This window comes from Tetranychus urticae, chromosome 1 (assembly GCF_039701765.1).
Source record: "Tetranychus urticae isolate SD_2017Ah chromosome 1, NJAU_TeUrti_SD_1.0, whole genome shotgun sequence".
In the NCBI taxonomy this organism is placed as follows: domain Eukaryota; kingdom Metazoa; phylum Arthropoda; class Arachnida; order Trombidiformes; family Tetranychidae; genus Tetranychus; species Tetranychus urticae.
Window position 1 is genome coordinate 27236154 of NC_142958.1, and position 22742 is coordinate 27258895.

At 30.7% G+C, this 22742-nt stretch overlaps 1 protein-coding gene across 6 annotated transcripts in view; it reads right to left on the reverse strand.

Moving 5' to 3' along the window:
• Positions 1-54: 54 nt before the first annotated feature.
• LOC107364480 (gamma-aminobutyric acid receptor subunit beta-like) overlaps positions 55-22742 on the reverse strand; it is a 55379-nt gene continuing 32691 nt past the window's right edge. For 2 of the 6 annotated variants that reach the window (XM_089269435.1, XM_089269611.1), the window contains exon 8: positions 55-2406. In XM_089269435.1, coding sequence (XP_089125561.1) covers positions 2080-2406 — 327 coding nt within the window. In that variant the 3' untranslated portion in view covers positions 55-2079. 6 annotated transcript variants of the gene reach the window in all.

Consider the following 22742-nt stretch of genomic DNA (forward strand, 5'->3'; position numbering starts at 1 on the left):
TTGAATCGACGAGAATCGCGATCATTTAAAGTGAAAATAAATTTGAAAACGCAGTTGAATTGAAAAATGAAGGTGAAATTTTATGTTCAATAGTTTTTATCATAAAGATGTTAAAGAGGTTAATCCGGTTATAGTTAATTACAGTGGATAAAATTTACACAAAAAAGTGGTTCTTCAGTTTGAAGCTTACAGGCTTTCAGTCCAAATCCAGTCTTACAGTCCATGTAAAGTCCACAATTGTCTTGAGATGATAATGTTAGCATTTAATGTCATTGGTCAATGATGGGAACATTTCAACGAACATTAACATATAAATAACATTTGAAAAGTATCATTATATATTTATAATTATATAACAAGATTCAATCGAGTGTCGAGTTAATCATTTTCTCGCTAAACAGCGTTTACAGATTTAGATGGTTACATTGACACCGACTAGTGAATGTCCAATGATTGAATAATTACAAACAAGATGTTATTACAACAACTAAACTTTCATTAGGAATTTCATTATTTTTCATTACAATTGTTGAATAATGATAAACATTGTACAATAAGACAAACTTTACAATCTTTGTAAGCGTCGAAATTTTCATTTCTTTTAAATTTGTGGATGTCAAGTGTCAATATCCAGTGATTTGTATAACAATGTCAGTTTTCAAATTTACATGAGCAGTTAGAAAAAAGAAGAAAAAAAAGAAAAAGAAAATGAAATTCATTTTCTTTAGCTAAAGCTGACGTTCTTTAGCTAAATTTTAGGCCAAGTTGAGGAATAGATAGAAATGAACCTTTTATTGGATGATTGGTTAATTACCAAATATCATTTGATTGTGACCAGTGTGAATGAATGAAGGATGATCATGATGATGGGAATGAGTAAAGCTCGCAGTAAATAATGTTAAGGAAAAGTCAAGAAACACTTGTCAAGAAGAAGAAGCATTTTTTGAAGAAAGGCTTTTTGTCGTGAAATTGGATTTTCTCATTATTTAGCTTCTATTTTCATAAATTAACATCAACAATTGATTGATTCTCATAATTAATTGTTGAATAGAGGTTTTTGTTTGGTCCGTATTTTTGGTGATCCACTTGTTTCTCCCATCACTTTTGGGTTGACATTAAACTTTTCCTCTTCTTCTGGTGAATGCTTCAATAAACTGTCAAAACTCTTTACTCTGCCAATCTCATTGTAATGCTATTAATACAATCAACAAATGAAATGTTATTCAGCATCAATTAAACCATAAAGCCAACTGCAACTTTTCCTCTTTTCCATTCAAATTCTCACCATGACTACCATGCATCAGCTTGTATACATCAACAATTTTGAAAACCATCTTTTACTCTCATGTCCAAGATAATTATGAAAAATCTATTTTTCTTCTCTTCTTTTTTGTTCCATGGCAGATATTAAAATCCATGGAAACCAATTGCAATTCTGAATCTCATTATTCTTCTTCTTCAATTGTTGTTGCATCTTCTTTTTGACTCCATATTTTGACCCTCATTGATTGGTCAACATTTTCACATCAGTTAACATTTGACTTTCTCAAACAATCTCGACCAATTGACATGATCCAATATATTTTGTTGATTATCTGGAAAACGATAAAAAAAGTCCATTTACAACAGGTAACCAAAGGATAACACAACAACTAGTAAAGGAACCAAATTCAACAGTAAAACTGTATCAGTACAACAAATTTTTTCTTCTTCTCGTTAACAATGAACAAAAGATGGAAACAAAATATCAAAAAGAGAAGAAACAGAAACATAAAAGAATTGGAAAAAAAGAGGGAAAAAAATATCAATTAGCTGGGAGTGAATTGTTTCAATGGTAACAATGTGAACAGTTTTTGTCTTGTTTTCACGTTCATTAATCCAATGTTAATTGTGATGCATTTTCCAGCTTCTGCTTTTCTTGTCATCCTTATTAATCTCATTAACTGGTGTTGTTGTGCTCTGCTCACTCCTCATTAGCTTTATCATGGCTTTGATTTGTCACTCTTTGCCTTTTCACTCTTGCCTCCAACTGTGACTCTTGCTTTTAACCTAAACCAGTCGACTGTTCTCGGTTTACTGTTAAGACTCTTCGTCGGCCCCAGGCTCAAGGATACTGCTTATGTGTAAAAAGATGATCCAATACATTAGGTTGAAGCAAACAAAACAAACGGGAAAAACAACTCGTGAATATTTGTCAATATCACTTGGACTGACACCGAAAAGGTTGTTCAAATTTTTGGGAGGCACCGCGGTAAACCGGTGAAGATTGGTAGTAAAATGCCCTGGAATTCTTCCTATGGACGATGATGATAGGCCGCCAGGTTGATGGTGGTTAACACCATCCATGGAGCCTGATGTTTGAGCAACTGGGGTCATCTTTGATCCCACCATTTCAAGTCGAACCTCCTGTTGAAAGAATGTTATAAAAAAAAGATTTTATTAGCAACAATAGACTTTTGTTGAAAATTTTCATTTCCATTTCCAAATCAAATTTGACACTTTTCTTGCATTTCAACCCAAAAAAGATGACAGCTCAGAATGGAATTTCAATCAATTTTTTAGAATCTAGTTTAAAACTCAAATCTCGAGCAACTTGCATCTCGAATCATGAATATTAAAGAAAACTTTCATTTGGAAAAATTTTGACCAATGCCTTGTTTCGAATGGAATTGCTAGAGAAATTAATTTCAAGAGTTTTATGGCTCAAGATTGGTGGCTAATTAGGTTCACATCTATTCTACTACCATGTCATTTTCAACAAATGAATCAAGATTGATAGTGAAAAAGTGGAAGAAAAAAATAATAGAAGCAAAAGAAAGAAATAAAGTTGGTAAAGGAATAAGAAAAAAAAGTAAAAGTTATTCAGTGATTCAATGTGATTCTTAGTGATTTATGTTTCCCATTGAACCCTGTTATTTGATTCATTTAGGTGATAAGCTTTTTTTTCGAATGAAAATATAAAATTCTCCTCTTAACCTATTCATTTGAACATAAATATTTATCAAATGATCAATGAAAATGGAATGAGAAAATAAAAGCGAAAATTGGTTCAAGATGAGAAACAAGAATATCCAATTGCACATTGCATGACAATGATAATGATAAGTTGAGTTGCGATAAGTGAACAAGAGCAAATGAATTGAAATCAACCAAAGCGATCAACAAATTTGTCAATCGACTTTTAATCAAACAATTTAAAGTAGCTTTCAATGCACTTTTGTTGCGTTCGTTGCAGTGAAAAAAAGTTTGTCCAAAAACTCGAACTCGACTCAAAACTCGACAATTTTCATTTCATTATTTTGCATCATTATTGTGACTCGAAATTGACTTTATCTTGAACATGAGTTGACTCTTTCTTCGAACTGTTTCTTCAAGTGAAAATTTCTGGTTTTACCAGAACAAAGAGTTGACTTGAAAAAGTTGACTTTTGATTAACTTCCATGATCAACTCCGAGTTTGATAAAATTCATGAGATTATTTTGCATTAACATCGTGACCAATTGACTTTCATGTAAAGTTTGTTGGGATTCACTCGTTTTCCTTTCCATTATTATTGAGGATTAGAAATGAAATAAAAAAGTTGATACAAATAAATAATCTGTATTAGCATAAAAGCATAATCTGGTAATAAGTAAACTCTTATCCTAATAAAATAGCATTTACAGTAAAAACATTGGAAAACATTTTTCATTTGAAACATCATCAGTAAGAGATTCAACCTTTCAACTTCGCAACCTTTTAAGCCTTTTTGACGCTCAATTTTAATCTCATAATTTAACATAAATTCATTTCGTAAAGGTTTGCAAGTCTAAAAAATGTGACTTGAATCGAAAAATTAAATGTTGAGAAATTTGAATGTCAAGCTTGATTCAGTCGAGCTGAGCCCAACACGAGTGCGAGAAACGGATAAATTTCAAAAACCCAATCTGAATAGAAGATTTTTCGAAGTCAAACGAACCTTTTCTTTGTCACTCAAAAAGATTGCTAAACATTCTTGCAGATGCTAACTTGTAAGGATAAATGAAACTGTTTTTGATTCCTTAAGTTGGAAATGTTTTTCAGTTTGAAACAGAATTATGATGAAACTTCTCAACAGCTGACGAATGTAACTTTTTACTCGAATTCTTTTTTTGTTGCATTAATTGCGGAAACTAAGTAATGAAAATTTTAAAAAATTGCTGATGAAAAGTGTCAATCTTGTCATTGCAAGAGTTTTACTTTGAAATTTTCTCAAGAAAAATGTTGCTTTAGAAAAGGAAAAAAAGTTGAAAAGAATTGAAAAAGCTGATGATGGAATAAACTTGCAATAATTTATAAAAAAGATGAATATTTTAATGAGAAGGAAATTGTCGATATTGTTCATCAATAAATGAAGCGACAGAAAAAGATGTGAAAACGGAAAAGAGGAAAAGTATAAAGTCGTCAATTTTCAGGGTAATGTGTCAATAGTGGATAATGATGAGATCAAAAACACTTTTATCTCACCATCTACAGCCTTTCATTAATGCATTAATATTCAACTTTGTATAGACTTTGTTTCACTTTTGAAAAATGTTCAACTTCCAAGTCTTTAAATGTCTCTTTTAGCAACCTTTTGCTTTCCTTAACGTCAAGTTTGATGGTCAACCAGCAACCTTGCATCAAAGCAAGTTTACATTTCAACCAACAGTGAGAAAAATTTACTCGAAGATTCACCGTGCTGACCAGACAAGCATGCCCATGTCATTTGAAAAGCTATTAATAATCTTTTTCAACTTTTCCCTGAAATTCAAAGTGAGAAGAAGAGAAAGGCAAAGAAAAGAAAATCAACTTTTCCGTCATTTATGATTACTTTACAATCGGTTGGACTCTATTTTACTTCATTACAACATTCTTCAGTTTTCAATCTTATTGATACAAAAATATCTGTTGACTTTATCATTGAATGTATCGAGAAAAATTGACATTCGACATGAAAAGAGAAGCAACTTTTTCGACTTTCAATTGTTAACTTTTCAATGTCATTATTGCGCTAATTTATCGAAGTAAAAAAATGTTTGAAAAGTTTATCCTTTTCTCTGTTAATTTTTATCGAGCAAGAAAAAAATGTTTTCTTCTTGCCATTCATGTTAACTATTCAGTATTTACATTGAAAAATTGAAAAGTTTAAACAGCTATTCAATTGGATTGGAAGAAAAAATGTTCAATGCATAAAGGTGTGAAAAGCTTTTCTATTTACTTTGTTTTTCTATTGATTTTTTTGTTGAGTTTCAATTTTCTCTTTTCTTTACCCTTTCAAATCAGGTTAACTGAATTTTGGTGAAGAAAAAAACAGTAGAGAGACAGAGAGAGAAGAGGAATATTATCTGATCAAGAAATAATTGAACCAAAACTAGTTTGAAATAATAGTTACAGATGACAAAGTTTAACTGATCAATGGCAAGATTGAAGTGAAAGGTGAACAAGGCAAGGAGAAGATAAAATGTTGAATCAAATAAAGGTTCACTTTATTAACTTTTCAATGATATTGTTTGAAATGAAATAGTTGGAAAACATTAACTGTTGATTGAACAAATTTTTTTCTCGAATTCGCCTTTTCCAGCAAACATATTGGACATTCATAACGAAAACATGACAACCAAAATTTCTCTGTCCAAAGAGATTCTTTAAACTCAAAGATTGATACAAAAAAGTGACGTCAACTTGTAGATTCAAAGGGCAGAGAGTAAGTTATGAACAAGAAAAAATGATTCGTCTTTGTTTGTAAATTGAAATGAAACAATCATCTCAGATGGAATGAAATTGAAAATAGTTTTAATCTGAAAACTTATGTTGACACGAATTTAGGATCGCAACAAGAAACTAATCGGAAGACTCACGTTTCAACGAGTGCCGAGTATTGCAATTGAATAATTTCGAGTTAAACATTTTCGTTGGACAAACAGTTACAAGTATTTGAGTGGTGAGCAAACAGTAAAATTGAATAGGAAATGAGCAAACATTGAGAGGCAAAATTATACTCGAGCAATGAAAATTTGATTCTAGTGTGACTTTTATTCAGTGGTGAAAGGCAAAAGTCAGTCATCATCACCAAGGTTCAATCAAGTTAAAATTACGATTAACTAGATTATCTTTGTCTTTTCGTTCTCTTCATTGTTCGACTTTTGCTGCCTTTTTTTCAAACAAAATGTATTATTCTCCCTTTTGTTTCGTTTCTTAGCACAAAGAAGAGAAAAACAAAACTCGAACAAATCACGAAAATTGCGATCCACTTGAATTGATCATTAATATTTTTTCTTCTTTCTTCCCTTTCCACTCTTGTAGCGGCTAGATTCATAATTGAATAAGTAAAACAATGAAAAGTAATCATTCATGATGAATTTTCAACACTTGACTTTGTTCAAGAGCTTCAATGGTCAAATGATTGGCACTTGATTGGCAACAACAAAAAGTGACCAAAATTTACTTGCAATAATTGAACTCGTCATTGAAGTTAAAGTGATAATTTGATAGCAACATTTAACAAGATTATTTGCATTTGCCTTCTCAACGAAAAGGGCAAATCAAGAGTTGATATCATTTGATATTCTTAGTCTATTATTAGCCTTGTGTCTTGGAAAAGATAAATTGTGATAAAATTGCTGGGAGTACTTTTTACCTCCCTGTAAGTTTACTCCTAATGTATAATAGTTTCAACATTTTTACTGGACTTTTGATCATCATTAAGATAATCATTATCTTTATCAACATCATAATAATCATCATTACCAAAAAACATTGGTATTCTCATGATTTTTTCTTTTCTCAAAATGTTCACATTATCCTTGTATTACATGGTAAAAAAAGAAACACACAAAATTCTGGGTTAAACTGGGAAGGAAAAGAGAGAGAGAGAACAAGAAATGCTATAAGTTGATGATGTGTAACTTGAGAGGGTAAATTTTGTGTGTTTACTGGTCATGATGATAATAATACTTGGTGCTTACATGAAAGAAAAATGGAAAATTGAGAGAAAAAAATGGGAAACAAGAAAATGAAATAACAGGAATAAAATAATAGTTATAACTTGTACGTGGTAATGTGTCTTTATAGTCATGATAATATCTTCGTCTTTTCCCATTTTCCTGCTTTTTTCACTCTTCTTCTTACTGCATTTCATTGCAATGTAATGTTGTGAAACTCTGGTAGAATTGAGATTTACTCGAGATCAACATTAAGAGCAACAGTGCCAAGGCAGTCTTGATAAACAAGACGAAATGAATGAATATCAACATTATTCAACCAAAGTATGGAAAAGAGTTTAGTTTTTTTCTTTTCTTTTTGTTCAACCTTAAGTGTTGAGAAGCACAAAAAGATATGAAAAAGATTTACTCGCTTCTTTTGCTAACCCACTTTGGATAATTTGGTAATATTTGCTGTCACCGTTCTTGTCCTACCATTCGTTCATTGTCGGTCAATACTGAGCAATGACTTGCTCTTGTTTGTTTGGGAAAGAGTCTCTTTGAGTCTCTTTATTAGCGCTCTTTCTTGCCTAATATTTATGGTTCCTTTATTTTATCTGTTTACTCATTTACTTTATTTGTAACCTTAAACAGATTAATCCAAATACTTTATCAAGACCAACATTGTAATATAAACTTGCAACAAATGGCAATATCTATTGAACAGTGTTACATTTCCATTGGTTTACTAGTCTTTAAAGTGTTGCTTTTACCCTTTTTACTGGTAATAATAAAGTTCAAATTAAGGTTGAACCAGCGTTGAGTAAGTCAATGGGAATACGATAATGGCCAATGTCATATAATTATTACTCAACAGAATAATTATGTTTCTTTCAAACCACGTTTAGTACAATAATGTCGACTATTTACTTCGAATAGCAATGTTTACAAAACAACATTTTTACGTGAAAAGAAACACTTGCAGCAAATTGAACCTAATGCAGTCAGTGCAATTATCCATGATGAAGCAAATACGAAAGAGCATGCATTCGAGAGATTGATTCATTAGCAATTATTCGAAATTAAGTTTTTTCCAAAAAAATGTTCTCTTGGAAAACTTGAACAAAAGTAAAGATGAGCTTATGCTTTGAAAACTGAGCTTACAAGGGAACCTTGCGAACTGTTAATCGCCAAATTGAATGAAACCTATCTCATCGTGTAGAGCATCAATGATAATGAAAAAGTGAAACGTGATTTTTCTGCCTAAAGCCTATTTCCGGTACAATGAGCGATCAAAGCTCGAAATATGCGTTTGTATTGCATTTGTATTGATGCAAGGGATTTTTGAATTTCTTTCAAATTGCATAAAATATGTTTCATCGTGTAGAGCACCTTCGATCAAGAAAAAGTGAAGTTCAATTTCTCTGCCTCAAGCTTATTTTTAATGCATCCAGCGATCAAAGTTCGATGGATGGTAACAATCGTAGTAATGGTAGTGAAGATGATGTATTTGCACCGGAAATAAGATTTATATAGAAAAATTGTGCTTCACTTTTTCATAATCGAAGGTGCTCTACAAGATGCAATATGTTTGGTGAAATTCAAAAGAGATTCAGAAATCACACTTGCATTGATATTGGCACATTTCTCGAAATTTGATCGCCCACTGTACCGGAAATAAGCTTTAGGCAGAAAAATCACGTTTCACTTTTTCATTATCAATGATGCTCTACACGATGAGATAGGTTTCATTCAATTTGGCGATTAACAGTTCGCAAGGTTCCCTTGTTAGAGTTGAAGAGGGAGTAAAAGATTAGCCATGATGTTACATCTGGTTTGAGGATTATCCTAGCAATGAATTCATGACTGCTCTCAAGGGAAAATTAAAAGTTGTTTTCGTTTCAACAAAACTCGAAAAATTTGTCGAAGCATCAAAAATCTTTTGTTGATCAACTGAAAGTTGGAAAAGGCAATTTTCTAGTAAATTTAAAAACTTTGAAACTCTAATCGATTGAACCAATTAAGTTTGATGATTAAATTTTTCAATTAAAATGAGGTGAAGTTAATTTGATGTCTTGATGAGGAAAAGAGCGTTAAAAAGCATTTTCTTGAATCGTTCAATTCTCAGGGTAATTAACAGTAAAGACATTGGATTGAATTCAGCATCAACCTTCCATTCGAAGAAGAAATTTTATCTTCTCTCATTTCGATCCAATTTAGCCTTGAGTCAAGCAACACCTTAGCCAACAAACCAAATCACTAACATTGAAACACTTTCATGAACAACAGATTAGCCTGTTTTTGGTCTCTTGTTTTTACCCTGAAAAATGCAACCAACTAATCAGGCAAATGATTGGTAAAGCTAAAAAAGAGAGACTTAAATGGATACAATTAATTGTTGCCCATTAAAATTGAATAACATTTCCCATTGTTCAGGGGAAGAGAAAAGTACAAACGAGAGAAGAAAAAAAAGACAAAGAACTGAGAATCACAATTGTTGTTGCAGATAAAAATAATGGTTTCATTAAACATGCATCAGATGACATTAAAGTTGAACCAAACTGAGAATGTGTTGAGGTTGAATCTAAATAATCAGCAATTGTGAAGCCACTAATTATGAACTCGGTGAAAATCGCCAAATTCAACTTTTTAAACATGAATTTTTCTCTCTTTTTTTGTTCAAACTTTAACTTTACCTTTAATGACTTTGCTTAAAAAAGGAAACGTTTAATCTAAAATTGAATGAAATTCTGGCTCAACTTGCCAATGTTACCATGCAATGTGCAATAATTCCCGGCAAGAGAATAATTTGCTAGTTGAATTATTTTCTTTGAATCATTAAGACTAACTGTTCAAATGGAAAGGCAAATGGATCAAAATTGTAATGTTTCTCTTCTCCTTTGTTCCTTTATTCCCTTTCATTCTTATTCTTATCTTTATCTCCCTTGTTACTGAATCAATTATCATGTTAAGTGTTTGTTTTCTTAATCAAGTTTTACAGTGAAAATGTTTGATTGAATTGCTAAATAAACTGTTCATTAGACGATTAAGACAAGTTTACAAATTTCATTTGCAACCAAAATGATTGATTGATGAATAGTTGTAAAGCAAAAAGGACAAAAAGGTAAAAAACTCAAAACTCGAAAGAAAATTGCATGTAAAGTCTAAAGACATCGAGATTGTGTTGATAAACTTTTCGAGAGAAAAATTGGCCTCATTATGTACATTGAATCAGCTTTGAATTTAACTGGAAAATTTACTTTACAAGTTGATAAAAAATTGTACTCAAGTGAATATTAACATGGAAAGTCATGATTTTCAGGGAAAATAAACATTTAACCCATTTAACCAAATGGTGAAAAGACAATGTAAAATGCAAGAATCTTTTTTTACACTTTTGCTCTCGTTCATGAGCCAACAATATTTTGAAATGAACATTGAAAAAGTAACTTCTCCATCGACTGACAACTCTGTTGCCTGAGTAAAGGCATTTGCACATGAAACAGTTGATTAGACAAGTTCTGAGTTGCATGTTTATTGGAAATACAAACTCGAAAAATGACCAAAAATTAACAAACTATTTGTAAACGTAAAGGCAAAAAACGAAACGAAAAAATCACGCAAGTGAAAAGCTTTCAATATTAATAAAAGTTGAAAAAATAAACGGAAAGACATGAAGACATAAAGATGAGCTCATTTTTCATGAGGCAAACTAAGACAAAGGTGCAACAATATTAATAAACTAGGGTCAAATGGGAGGATAAAAAGGTCATCAAGAGCAACAAGGAAGAGTAAGAGAAGATAAAATTTGATCATTTTCATCATAATTGTCGATAGAAGTAATATGAAAAAAGGGATTTCTTTTTTTCACTCTTTTCTTCTTCTCTCCTCTAATCAACAAAACTGAAACGAAACACTTTGGAAAGTAAGATGACCAGAAAAATGATGTTAATACCGATGAAACTGGAAAACAAGAAAAGGCAGCAAGAAAAAGGAAGAAGAAGAAAAAAATGAAACTGAATCAAGAAGAGGTAAAAGTGATATTGTGGTATAAATAACTTGCTTTCCTCATCAATCATCTTCTTTAGGCTTCCAGTTTCCTCCATGATAAGGCCATTGCTACTGTTTTGACTGTGAATAACTTGTGATATGCTTCAACATCCATTATATTTCTGACGAATTCTGAATCTTCTTTTCTTTTCTTTTTCACCATTTTCGCCTCTTCTCATTGCTCTCTAATAATTGAATGTAAAGCAAAAGAAGCGACATTCTTGGTCAACTTCATTTTTAAACTTTACTGTCAATTGCATTTTCAACTTTACTCTTTTCTTGCCTCCCAATCAATCCCAGGCAACCTTGACTCATCAATCATTCATTTCAATTAAAAATCATTTCAAAAACGAATCAACTGCACCCTGGAAGAAGAAATGGATTTTTTCCTTTTCATCCTTTTATCTTTATTGCATTTGTACACTTTTCTTGCTCTCGTTTACCCTTTTCATCTTGCAAAGAACTTATCATTTTTCTCATTTATAACATTTTTACCTTTTTTTAATATTTCTAATGCTCTGAATATTTCTAAATATTAAAAGTATTGCCACTTAAATGTTATTATTTCAAGCTTGCACAAGTTTTTTTGTTTCATGTTTTGCAAATTGAAACAAAACAAATAAGCTGTAATATAACAATGTTTTTGGAAAAAGTTGAATGAAAACAAAAAAAGATACAAAAAACTGTTAACATTAAAAAGTTTTTAGTTTGTGACGAGTTGAACAAAAGGAATCCATGATTATGGTTATGAAGAGAGAAAAGTTCAAAAATTCATTTCCACTGGCAATGTTTCAATGCTTCAACAGTTGATCTGATAAACTGAAACCGTTGTTATTCTGAGGCATTATAGTTGATCCAAACTTTAAAAAACGAAAAGAAAAGTTCGACAAATTATTTCATCAACAATTTCAATCTCATTTTTGCGCTCTTTTCACGCATTCTACCAATGGTTCTGCAAATCGTCAGTAAATTTGGTTAAATTAATAGTCGACTGAAAGCAATTTCATTAACATTTTATGCCTTTTTTTTGCTCTCTCTCAGTTGTCCATTTATCAAAGTAAATATTCATTTATGCAACAGTCTAAATCAAAGGCTAACCCAAACTCATCTCATTTGCTCTGCTGCCTCAAGCCAATGTATGAAGGGAAAAAAAGGTCGAGCATAAAGTAAGAAAAGGAGTGCAGAAGAAACAAAATAATCTCAACAAACTGACCAAAAGGCTACACATAAGATGATCTCTGTGTCCCTCAGGTCAGCTGAATAATTGATCAACTGAAAAAAAGAGAGATTCGAGGCGAAAATGAGCAAAATAAATAAGCAAATTTCATTCTCGCAATTGACCTTTAGACCATTAAAATAATGAGAGGTTCATGTTTAATGTGACAAGTTGAAAACAAATGAGACAAAAGAGCTTGGAATCAGCCAATGTAACAAAACGTAATCTTTCGAGTTTCAACGATTGTTCAATTTTCGAAATTGGTTGAACTAATTGTTGAGCTTCTTTGAGCACTTCACAAATGAAAAGCAACTTTGAATTTTTGCTCTTTTGTTATTTACAATGGTCGAGAAAATTGTCTTTTTTTCGTCAACTTCTTAATCAGAATCGAATTTATTTTTATTAGAAAAAGCTTGACCATTCACTAGCCTAATAGATGAGTGCAAATCCGTTTCACCTAAATGATGAATACAAAGTGTATAAAAGATTTAGATCTTTTCTCGTTTGTACATTCATCGAATTTTACCTTTCAATGCTTTTTTCTGGCTTCTTTTTACTCGAGATAATCGTATGAACGATAAATTATTATTAGAAAACTCTGCTTTCTTCTTTTGCAACTTCAGTTGATTGAAACAAAAAAGTTTATCTGGAAAGGTAAGCTTTCGATGAAACAATTTAACTATTAAGATAACAAGATTTAGGTGTTGATATGCAATGAAAAGAAACGTCTAATATTGATGGCATTTGACAAATATTGGAAATGAATCAAGTTTAGTTTACTTTTTTTTCATGGAATAGCTCTGAATGGAATAAAAAATCCAATGAAAGAACAGTTGACAAAACAAAGCGAAGGGAAAAACAAAAATGTATTCAATTGAGTGTCTTTCCATGTTTACAAATCCAAATATATACATGAAAAAAGGGTCACTTAAACATCTTCAGCCATGAGTAATGAACACTTTAGGGCCGATCCGATGAACTAAAATGTTTGTCAAAATGTTTGTTAATTGGCAATGTTTGTTAAAATTAATCAATTTTGATTAATGTCATTTTAAATCTTAATTAGAAAGCGCCATCTTTTGTTTTTTAATGATTTTAAAAGATATCTAAAAATAATTTATAATCAAAAGATAAGAAATTTAATCTGAAAAAATGTAAAAGCGCATGAATGAAATGATTGTTAATTTTTTGATCGGACAGTGTTAATGTTGATGACGTAATAAAATCAAACAAACATTGCCAACTAACAAAGATTTAACCAACATTTTTAACATTTTTTGGTTAATCGGATCGGCCCTTACTTTCGATCCATTCATTGCTTACTTTCTGTAGCACCTTATTTACCTTGTAAAATGGAATGAGAAGAAACAAAATTTCCATTTTTTCCATTCTCAGTTTATTCACTTTTATTGATTGCTTTATTCCATTGAGTAAAAAAATCTGTTTGAACAAACTTATAGATTGATCCAAGGATATCAACACATGAGGCTATCCACTAACGTCACAAATCTTTAGGACTTTCTGGACTTCTTTAACGTAAATATTTTCTTTCAAAATTCAACCGATTCTATCCAAATGAACATCTTCACAGCTCAACTTTGAACATTTTGATTTATCTAATGATGAAGGAAGATGATTGTATTTACTTAAAGCAATTTCGTGTAATAAATATTGCTGCGTGTTGATATGATATGATGTCTGAATGATAGCAAATGAAATGGGTTAAGAGCAGGAAAAACAGCATGAGAATAGATAACTCCATGAAAATCAATTGTGGTGTCGAATATTCTCTCTGCAAAAATATGATCTCTAATACAAAGACCATCAATATAATAAGCAAATGGAAAGCAACTGAATCCATGAAAATCTCGATACACAATGATGCGATGTTGAGTGCGTTAACTTGCATGATTATGTGCAGTTTGGTTCTGATTGGAAACGAAATGACGTTCTATTATTCAATATTTAATTATAAGCATCAAGTTTAACTTTGAATGTTGTTCTTTATTGTTGTTTTGCCTGTTTTCAAAGCTGACAAAATTGTTGTTCATGGTAATGTGAGTATAACTGGTTTTGAATAAAATGCAATGTATCCATGCAAATAAAGGGAAGAAAAAAGAGAAGTGAATAAAGGCCAATTTAGTATTGCAATAAAATAATGAATGGATAAAATGATGACAAGTTGAATAACATTTACTGGGAGTTTCCAAATGAATTTAAATTTTATTATCAAAAGTGAACAAAAGCAATTGAAAACTAAGTATAATGCATGATAATGGGATTGAATTAAGCATTTCGTTTTGTTATTCCCAAATAGCAAACACAGTAAGTTGATTCAAATTGAGAGCTAAAACTTTTTTTCTTCTAAAAGCATCGATTCCATGATAACAACCATTAAAATGACTCAACAGAATAAACAAGAATGCTAATTTTAACCAATAAAACCCATAAAAGGTGGCAAAAAATTAAAATCAGTTCAATTCAAAAACGAAAACTCAACTACAAATGTAGCGTTAGAATAAAAATTTGATCAAAATGAAGACAAGATGAAACCTTTCTGTTGCAAGTTGACTTTTCATTCATTGATTGATATTTAGAGAAAACTTGAAATCTCAAAGAAAGAAAATTCAAAGAACTCTATTGAACAATTTGCTTCAAAATTTGAATATCAGATTAATATAGTCAATAATCTGACATGATTCTGAATTAATCTTCAAGAAATGCTAAGTTTTTACTCGCAAGAGAAATTCAAAGTTTCTCTGTTTTCCTCATTTTCAGTCAAATTTGAATCAGTTAATTTTCTTGATGAACGAATCTCTTGTTGATGGAAATCACAAAAATAGTGAAAAGATTTCAAAATTCAATCCGTATCTTTGGATAACCTTGTTAGCTGCATGAAACTGAATGAGTTTTTGCTTTTGCACACTTTTCTCAATCAATTCGCCAATGATGACAATTTTGCAAGTCAAGCTGAGAAGAAAAAGGTAGATTCCAACAGTTTATTGGTTATATCAGATTATCATGATTACTTTTTTCATTAACAATTTTTTTTCTCCAGTCAACATGCCAAGCATATTATCCTTTACTTTGCCCAGAAGGTTTTGATACATATTTACGCAAGTAATAGAATTTGCTTCCGTTTACTTCAATTCAATCAATTTCCGAGGTTTGATTAATTGTTTTCCATCATCATCATCTTTCTCTTCTTTCCCCATTCAATTCAATACCAAGGCTAATAGTTTTCTCCTTTTTTTTCCTTTTCTTTCTTTTTGCTTCTCTCATCTTTTACTTTCCCTTTTTTTCCAGGTACACCTAATGATTGTGATTATGATGGTTCAAGGATATGAAAGCAATAAAACTCATCAACTGATAAGTAGCAATATTATTCAGGTATTGAAAGGTAAGAGCATCAAAGTATATTTGTATTGATACATCAAGTGAATGATAAAAGTAAAGCTCTTTTTGTTTCATCAGTAAAGGTGAACAAAATGACTGATGAAAGAAATTGTTTTTTGTTTCAACTTCTTATGAGCAGCAAAAGACAATTATGACAATTGTAATAACAAAGTAATGAAAAATGTCGATAATAATGACAACAATGATGATAAGGAAAACATGATGTGAAAGTAAATGGCAATTTGTTTCATTTCTTTATCACTAAACAGAAAATAATCCGAAAGTTCCATGAACAATTTTTACATTTAGAATTTGGAATTTTCCATTTTTTCGAACTTTTCCAAAACTTTGAACATTTGCAGAGATGCGATTACAAGGTTCAAAAATTGCAAGCTGATAATTTTAATGGAAAAACCGATTCATGGAATCTTTCAATGTTGAGAACTTGGAACTTTTTCTCAATGAATAAAATGGTTTTGAAAGTTTCTTCTCTTCCAAATTATCATGTTTTCTGCTCTACTTTTCATTTCAATAAGTGAAACAAAATTGATCAATTGAATTGAGGAAGAAAAAGATTGACAAAAATTGAATATTTGCATGTTGAATGAATGAAAAAAAAGTCTTTCTTCTTTTCCATGGAACCATTAAAATTGAACTTTACTTGATTCCTTTTTTTCATGATAGGTTTGCATTGGTGAAATGAATTTTTTTCTTCGCTTCTCATTCAAGCATAAAGCAAGTGAATAAAGAGAAATGGTCAAAATCAATTGTTGATTGTGGTCAATGGTGAAGACCAAAAGGAAGCAAAAGTTTCTTTACTTTGAATGAAGGATGAGAAAGGTTTACAAAGAAATGGACACAAAAAGATGCAAAATGAAAGCTGAAATTCAGATGAATGAGAATAATTTGCTTTTTTCCTCGTTTATTACATTCAACTAGATACAAGGTTGAAAAGAAATGAACTTTTATGCTCTCATATACAAGGCCAATATTGACCATATTCTTGGACTGACAAATGACCATAAATTATTACAACTTGAAATTGTTCAATTGTAAATTAATGGTCCATGAAACTAGAGTTAACTCCAATTTACTATTGGAACAAGCAACGAATAAAGAAAAAAAAAGTTTCCAATTTTAACCAATTTTTTACTTTAACCAACCTTTTCCCTTCTAATAAATACATTTGATAATTCAATCTGCAGCCATAAAACACTCGATAAATCAAAGTTGAACGCAAATTTTGTGGTAAAAGAGTTTCAATGTTTCCATTTTACTTCGAAATTCAAGAGAAAAAACTTCAACATAACAATAAAATCATCAAAATTGACCAATAATCAAATGCCGAATTGATTGAATCTCAGCTCGTATAGAGAATAAAAAATTTCAAAAAAACGTTAACTGGTCATAAATGAACTCGAAGTCGAGTTTGACTTGCAAATCTTAACTTACTTCAACTGACAAGATTAACTATTGTTGGTTATTCAACCACATTAGATTAATTTACGATAGTTCATGGAAAAGCTTGAAGGAAGAAGACTATGAAAGTCAACTGTTGAATTTGACGGAATAACTTCTGAAAATAAATTCTAAGCGAACTCAAAACAAAAGTTCGGCCGAGTTTTCCTCAAAGTAAAACATGTTCAATCTTTTGACTTTGTATTCGTCTCCAAAAATATTTGACCAGCTTTGTTCATTTTCAGTGTTTTTCGTAATTTCCTCAAATGCAGAATTAAATTGTTTTGTTCAACAATTACTATTCATATTAGAATCGCTTTATTCCATTTTTCCTCGATTTCCTATCTCTATTCATTTCCAGAATCCATTTTTTGTCTCATCATCATCTTGTTCAATAATCTGGCTTTTTTTGTTAACATCATCATTCTCATTGCATTATTGATATCACTATTTCATCTGTGTTCAATTCATCATCTATAATAATAATTATTCTTATCAATATCATTCAATTCAATATCTTTCACATTCCCTTTTATTACCAACCTTTTATCTAATTGCTTGTTATGAAACTCGTCAGGTTCAATGGAAAGGCTGGAAACAATTATCATTTAATCTGTTGATTTGTTCATGGTTTCATGTACAATCTTCATTTAAAGTCTTTTCTCTCTTCTCTTTGAATTTCACAAATTCACCAACCTAATTCATGTTAAATGCACAGTATTCACTTCATTTCATCTTCAATTGTTTATTTTGATTGAAGAAGCATCTTGATTTTGGTTAATTCAATAAACTACTTTTTTTGCTTTCTTTAGCATTTTCACTTTTTCCTTTTCATCCAAATGCAACTTGATAATGATACATTTACAGTTTTCAAAACTCTATTATTGATTTGTAACAATCCCTTCAAATTCTGGTTTCATGAAATACTGTAAAGTGAAAATGTTTGTTTTGCCTCAACGTTTCTTAATGTTTTCTGGTTTTGTTTTAAACCTTACATCAATGTCAATATCAATATAAACTTTTGATAATAACTCTTTGCGGCACAGTCATGTAACATGCTTTTTTCTTGTAATTTTACTTCGAAATTTTTCAAATCTGATCAATTTTTTTCTTCTATCTTCATCTATTAATAAATTGTTCGGACTGAATGCCACTCATTTTCATTTCCAATTTGAAGATATTCAAGATCGGTATTATAAAGTCTTGTGAGCCTTAAATATGTTGCGAGATTGTAAAAAAAGTTGTTCACTTTCCAAGTGTAAATTAAATCCTTGTTTATAAAAAGAAAGTGAATCAAATATTTTGAGGAAACCGCAAGATGAAGATTTACAATAAAACTAATGTTATTTTCTTGATCTCATTTCAAACACTTTACAGACAAAACATTTTGCTGTTAATTGAATTACCAGATCAAAAACTGCGGATCAAATTCCAGGTCAGAAAACAAACAAAAACTATATCTTCAAAAAGCATTGGATAAACTTAAGATTCGCTAAAAGAAAGTTCCCATGAAAACTTTATGCTCTAGCTAAATACATTTTGAAATTTTCCAAGTTTCCTTTCAAAGTCTTCAGATTCCAACTGAATCACTAGTCAACGAAAAACTTTGCATAATTTACATTCGCTCTAAATATGTAAATAAATTGCAGTTAAGCTCATTTTCATTGCTACTTCCGAAGCTAAAAGGATTTCAAGAAGTTATCACAAATAATGACAGCTCATCAAAAGTCAACGACAACATCATTTTGGATTCTTTTCCATTCCAAACATTTACTTTCTTTATAAAGCGTTCTAACGAAGTAAGTTTTGATCTATCGTTGGAAAAGAAAGCGATGAATTTCAAAAAATTTCACATGATTTTTTCTTATTCCATATTCGAAAAGTAATCAAAGACAAGTTTCCACTTGAGACGAAAGCCAACTAAAGCTAGAGTCAACAAGAACAGCTCCTGATGCAACATTAACATGAAAAAGAGCCACTGATTAGATTATGAAAGAAATGAGAAGCAATGAAAAAATGGGTTAAGAAGAGAAAAAAAATTGATTCCAATTGATGAATTAGAATGAATCATCATGTTGTCTTTTTTTCTGTTCACTCTCACCATTATCATTAAACAGCAGCAAATCTGAATTGGAAGAAGCAAAAAAAGAGAAAAGAAAAGATGAAGGAAAAGCAAGAAATAGCTTAAGATAATTCTCATCCATCATAATAATATTAGCATCTCAATGTGCCTCAGTTGAACGTTGAGCTTCCTCAAAGAGCAAAGGGAAACTGTGCATGCTTTTCATGCTCTCGTTTCCCATGTAAACTGCAAAATTCACTTTACTCACAACTAACTTATATATTAATCTATTATCATTCAACTTTTTTCCCTCGTTCAACCCTTTTCACTTACTCACTCTTGTGTGTTTCAAAGAGAGGCAACGAAAGAAAAAAAGAGTCTTTCCCTGTTTTCCCTGTTTGCTCACTCATTCCATGGTACAAGTGATTGGCATCCAGCTAATTATCTCAACGAAAAATCCTAACCAAATAAAACATCATCCATCCGTAGCTTAATCTTTTTATCATGTCATTATCAAACTTTCACCTTTTCCTTCCCCATTCACTATCTTATCCAATGAACTGTATATTTTGTTTGTTGTTTAGGCCTGGCATCATGAACACCAAGTTGAGCCAATAATATTAGCAACAGCTATCAATGGAAACAAGAAAACATCATCACCTAAAGAAGATGAAGAGATGAGTTGCAAAAAAAAAGAGGCAAAACTCACTCGATAACGGATTAGCATTTCTTTTCTTCCCGTCTTGTTCATTCTTTTCATTTTTTACACTCCCTGATACTTTATCATGATGGTTATTATTTTTTACTTCAATAGTGACAAGAAATTGTTAGACAAGGAAAAAAATTGTTTTTTTATCTTTCCATTGTTTCTCATCAACACCAAGTGTACAACATTTTGCCATCAATTTTACTTTTCTTTGCATTACAACAATTTATTGTGCGATCCTTCATTAGTCAACTTGTTTCCGTTCAAGTTGATAATTTGTAGTTCATTGAAATGGTTGTAAAGCGAATTCAACATTTATCAGAAGTTGTAAAATCGAAGCAAAAGTTCGATTGAAAATTGAACCATTTTCGTTTCGATATTTGCTCAACGGAACATCGTTGTTTTGAGTGGAACTTTTTGTTCGCTTATTCCTTTTTCTTTCTGCATGATACATGATACTTGGTAGCTAATTGAGTAGAGTTTATTCAAATTGATTCAATCGAATGAAAATCCGTTTGGAAGGAAACAAGCAAAGGAAATTCAGGAATCAACTAAAGATGGGTGAAAAAGAGGAAATAGATGAGTTGATGTTGAAGTGTTGGAAAAGCTAAAAAGCAGAATCAATAGGCAAAAGAATGGAAATAAGGGAAAAGAGAGAAAACAAGAAAATGAAGAGATTCAAAAATTTCGATATCAACGCATTCTCATTGAGAATCAAGTTGAATTGTTCATTAGAGGATTGATTTTGCACTTTTATCCCAAACTCATGATTTAACCATTTACATTTAAAACGAGGAAATGATGAAAAACAAAATGTTTTCACATCAAAAAGTAACTCTCGAAATGAAACACAAAACTTCCATTTCACAAGAGTAACAAGTTGATTGAAAAGCTGGTTGAAGAAGCGAAAACAGAAAAATTGCATTTTCCAAAAACTCGCCAGAAAAGTTATTGAATATTGATATCTTCATTTGGCCATGTAAAATGGACAAAAGGAAAATTGGTTTCGATGAATAATTGACTGTTGAATTTACCTTTTGAAATTTGGTTAACAAAATCTTTGCACAAAAAGCAAATCTTGTAAAGAGAAAAAAAGTTCTCCTTTAGATTAATGTTGTTTCGTGGCGAAAATTTTCAATACTTTTACATTTTCCTGAGTTGAAATTCTGGAAAATGAACTTTTTTCCATTCAAGTTGAAAATTTTGATTTGACAAGAAAATGAAAAATGCGCAAATTTCGTTTCTTCTTTTTTTCTTCGATAAATTATTGAACAATGTAAACGAAAATTATTCAAAACTTGGATATTGATGAGAAGAGAATAATTTTTCAAATAATCCATTACATTGATTGATCATGAACACTGAGTTTCGATAAACTGTCAGCTTTCAAGGCATTTTTTGCTCAACAAATATTGCGATATGAAAATTCGTAGAGAACCTCAAAAAAAGAAGACGAAAAAAAGTGAAACTTTCGTTTTCTGTTTACCATCAAAGGTTGTTATTAAAAAGTTGCTGCAAAATTTATTGCCAAGCTTAAGAGCTTATCAATGATTAGTAACGATTCCAAGTTGACTCCAAGTTTTTTGTTACCTTAACATTGCGACTTTCATTATTCGAAACAATTTTTTCCATTCAAATGGAAATTTTTTGTTTCCAAAAAAAGAAAAGTCAAGTTTAATCGATTTAATGGAGTGAAAATGAATTAACATTTAAAATGTAAAGACATTGGTTTAAAGTTTCAATGTTATAAAACGAGAAAAATAAGTTTGGAGAAAAAAGGTAAAATCTTTTTTCTTCTTTTTCGACAAAGATAACTTCAAAGGGTAAGTTCATCTTGTTTCATCGAGATCATGTAAAGGAAAAACTTGTCTCGAGGCTTTCCTCTTCTCTTATTTACTCTGTACTTTTTTGCGCTTCTTTTTTCTTCTTTTTTAAAGTTCAGGTTGAAAAGTTTATCCATTTTCTTTCACTTTTCTTCTTGTATCCTTTCAGGCTATTCTGTTATATTGAGCTACAGTTTCACTTACTATCAAATGATGAAGTACAAATGTTGCTATTTATAACTGTATATGAGACTAAATGATGAAGAAGAAATAAGATGGAAAAAATGGGTTTTCAAATAAAATACATTTTCTGATTTTCTTTGCCAGTTTGGTTGGGATGGAAATGATGAAAAATGATAATGTTGATTTTCTGTTGAAATGCATTAAGTTGAGCAAATTTTGACTAGCAAATGTTCAAGTCGAAAAGCTTATTTACTTTGATCACCATGAGAAGGAAAATTTTTTTCACTTTTGTCGATTTCACTTGTTCTGCCTTTGCTTCGTCACTTTGCATATTGTTTGGTTAAAGGCTAATTTCAAAATATGGAACTTTATCTGGAAATTGTTCTCTTCTTTAATGATCAATTAGTGAATACAGATGAAACAATATGTTTAATTAACTGTTATCAATCAATTAATTCAACACTTTTCTTCTTCTTTTCCTCTTTTGCTGCGCAATTTATCATTTTGCTTTTGTTCATTTGTTCCTATTCATTATTATCTTCATTTTTGCTTCAGGTCAAGTTACAAAAATAATTAACTTTTACAACTGGATAGGAAACAGGAAGACATGGAGAATTGGAAGAAGAGAAGAAAAAAACAGATTTGAACAAACAGTGACACTAATCTGGATGAAATTTGAGCTGAAACTGAAAAGCATCTGAAAAGGTTCAACTTTTGGTAAAGTTGAGTGAAAAGTTTCAACTCGCCTAATCGTTTCATGAAAGATTGATTGGAGTGAAAAAAGTTATCGACTTTAATTTACTTTTAATGTTTCCGGTGGAAAACAAGTTTAAATTTATGCGAAGAAAGAGTTATGATTATATTTAATTAATGCATTAAAAGGTTTTAATGGAATCATAAGAATAGATAAATGAGGGAATTGAAGAAA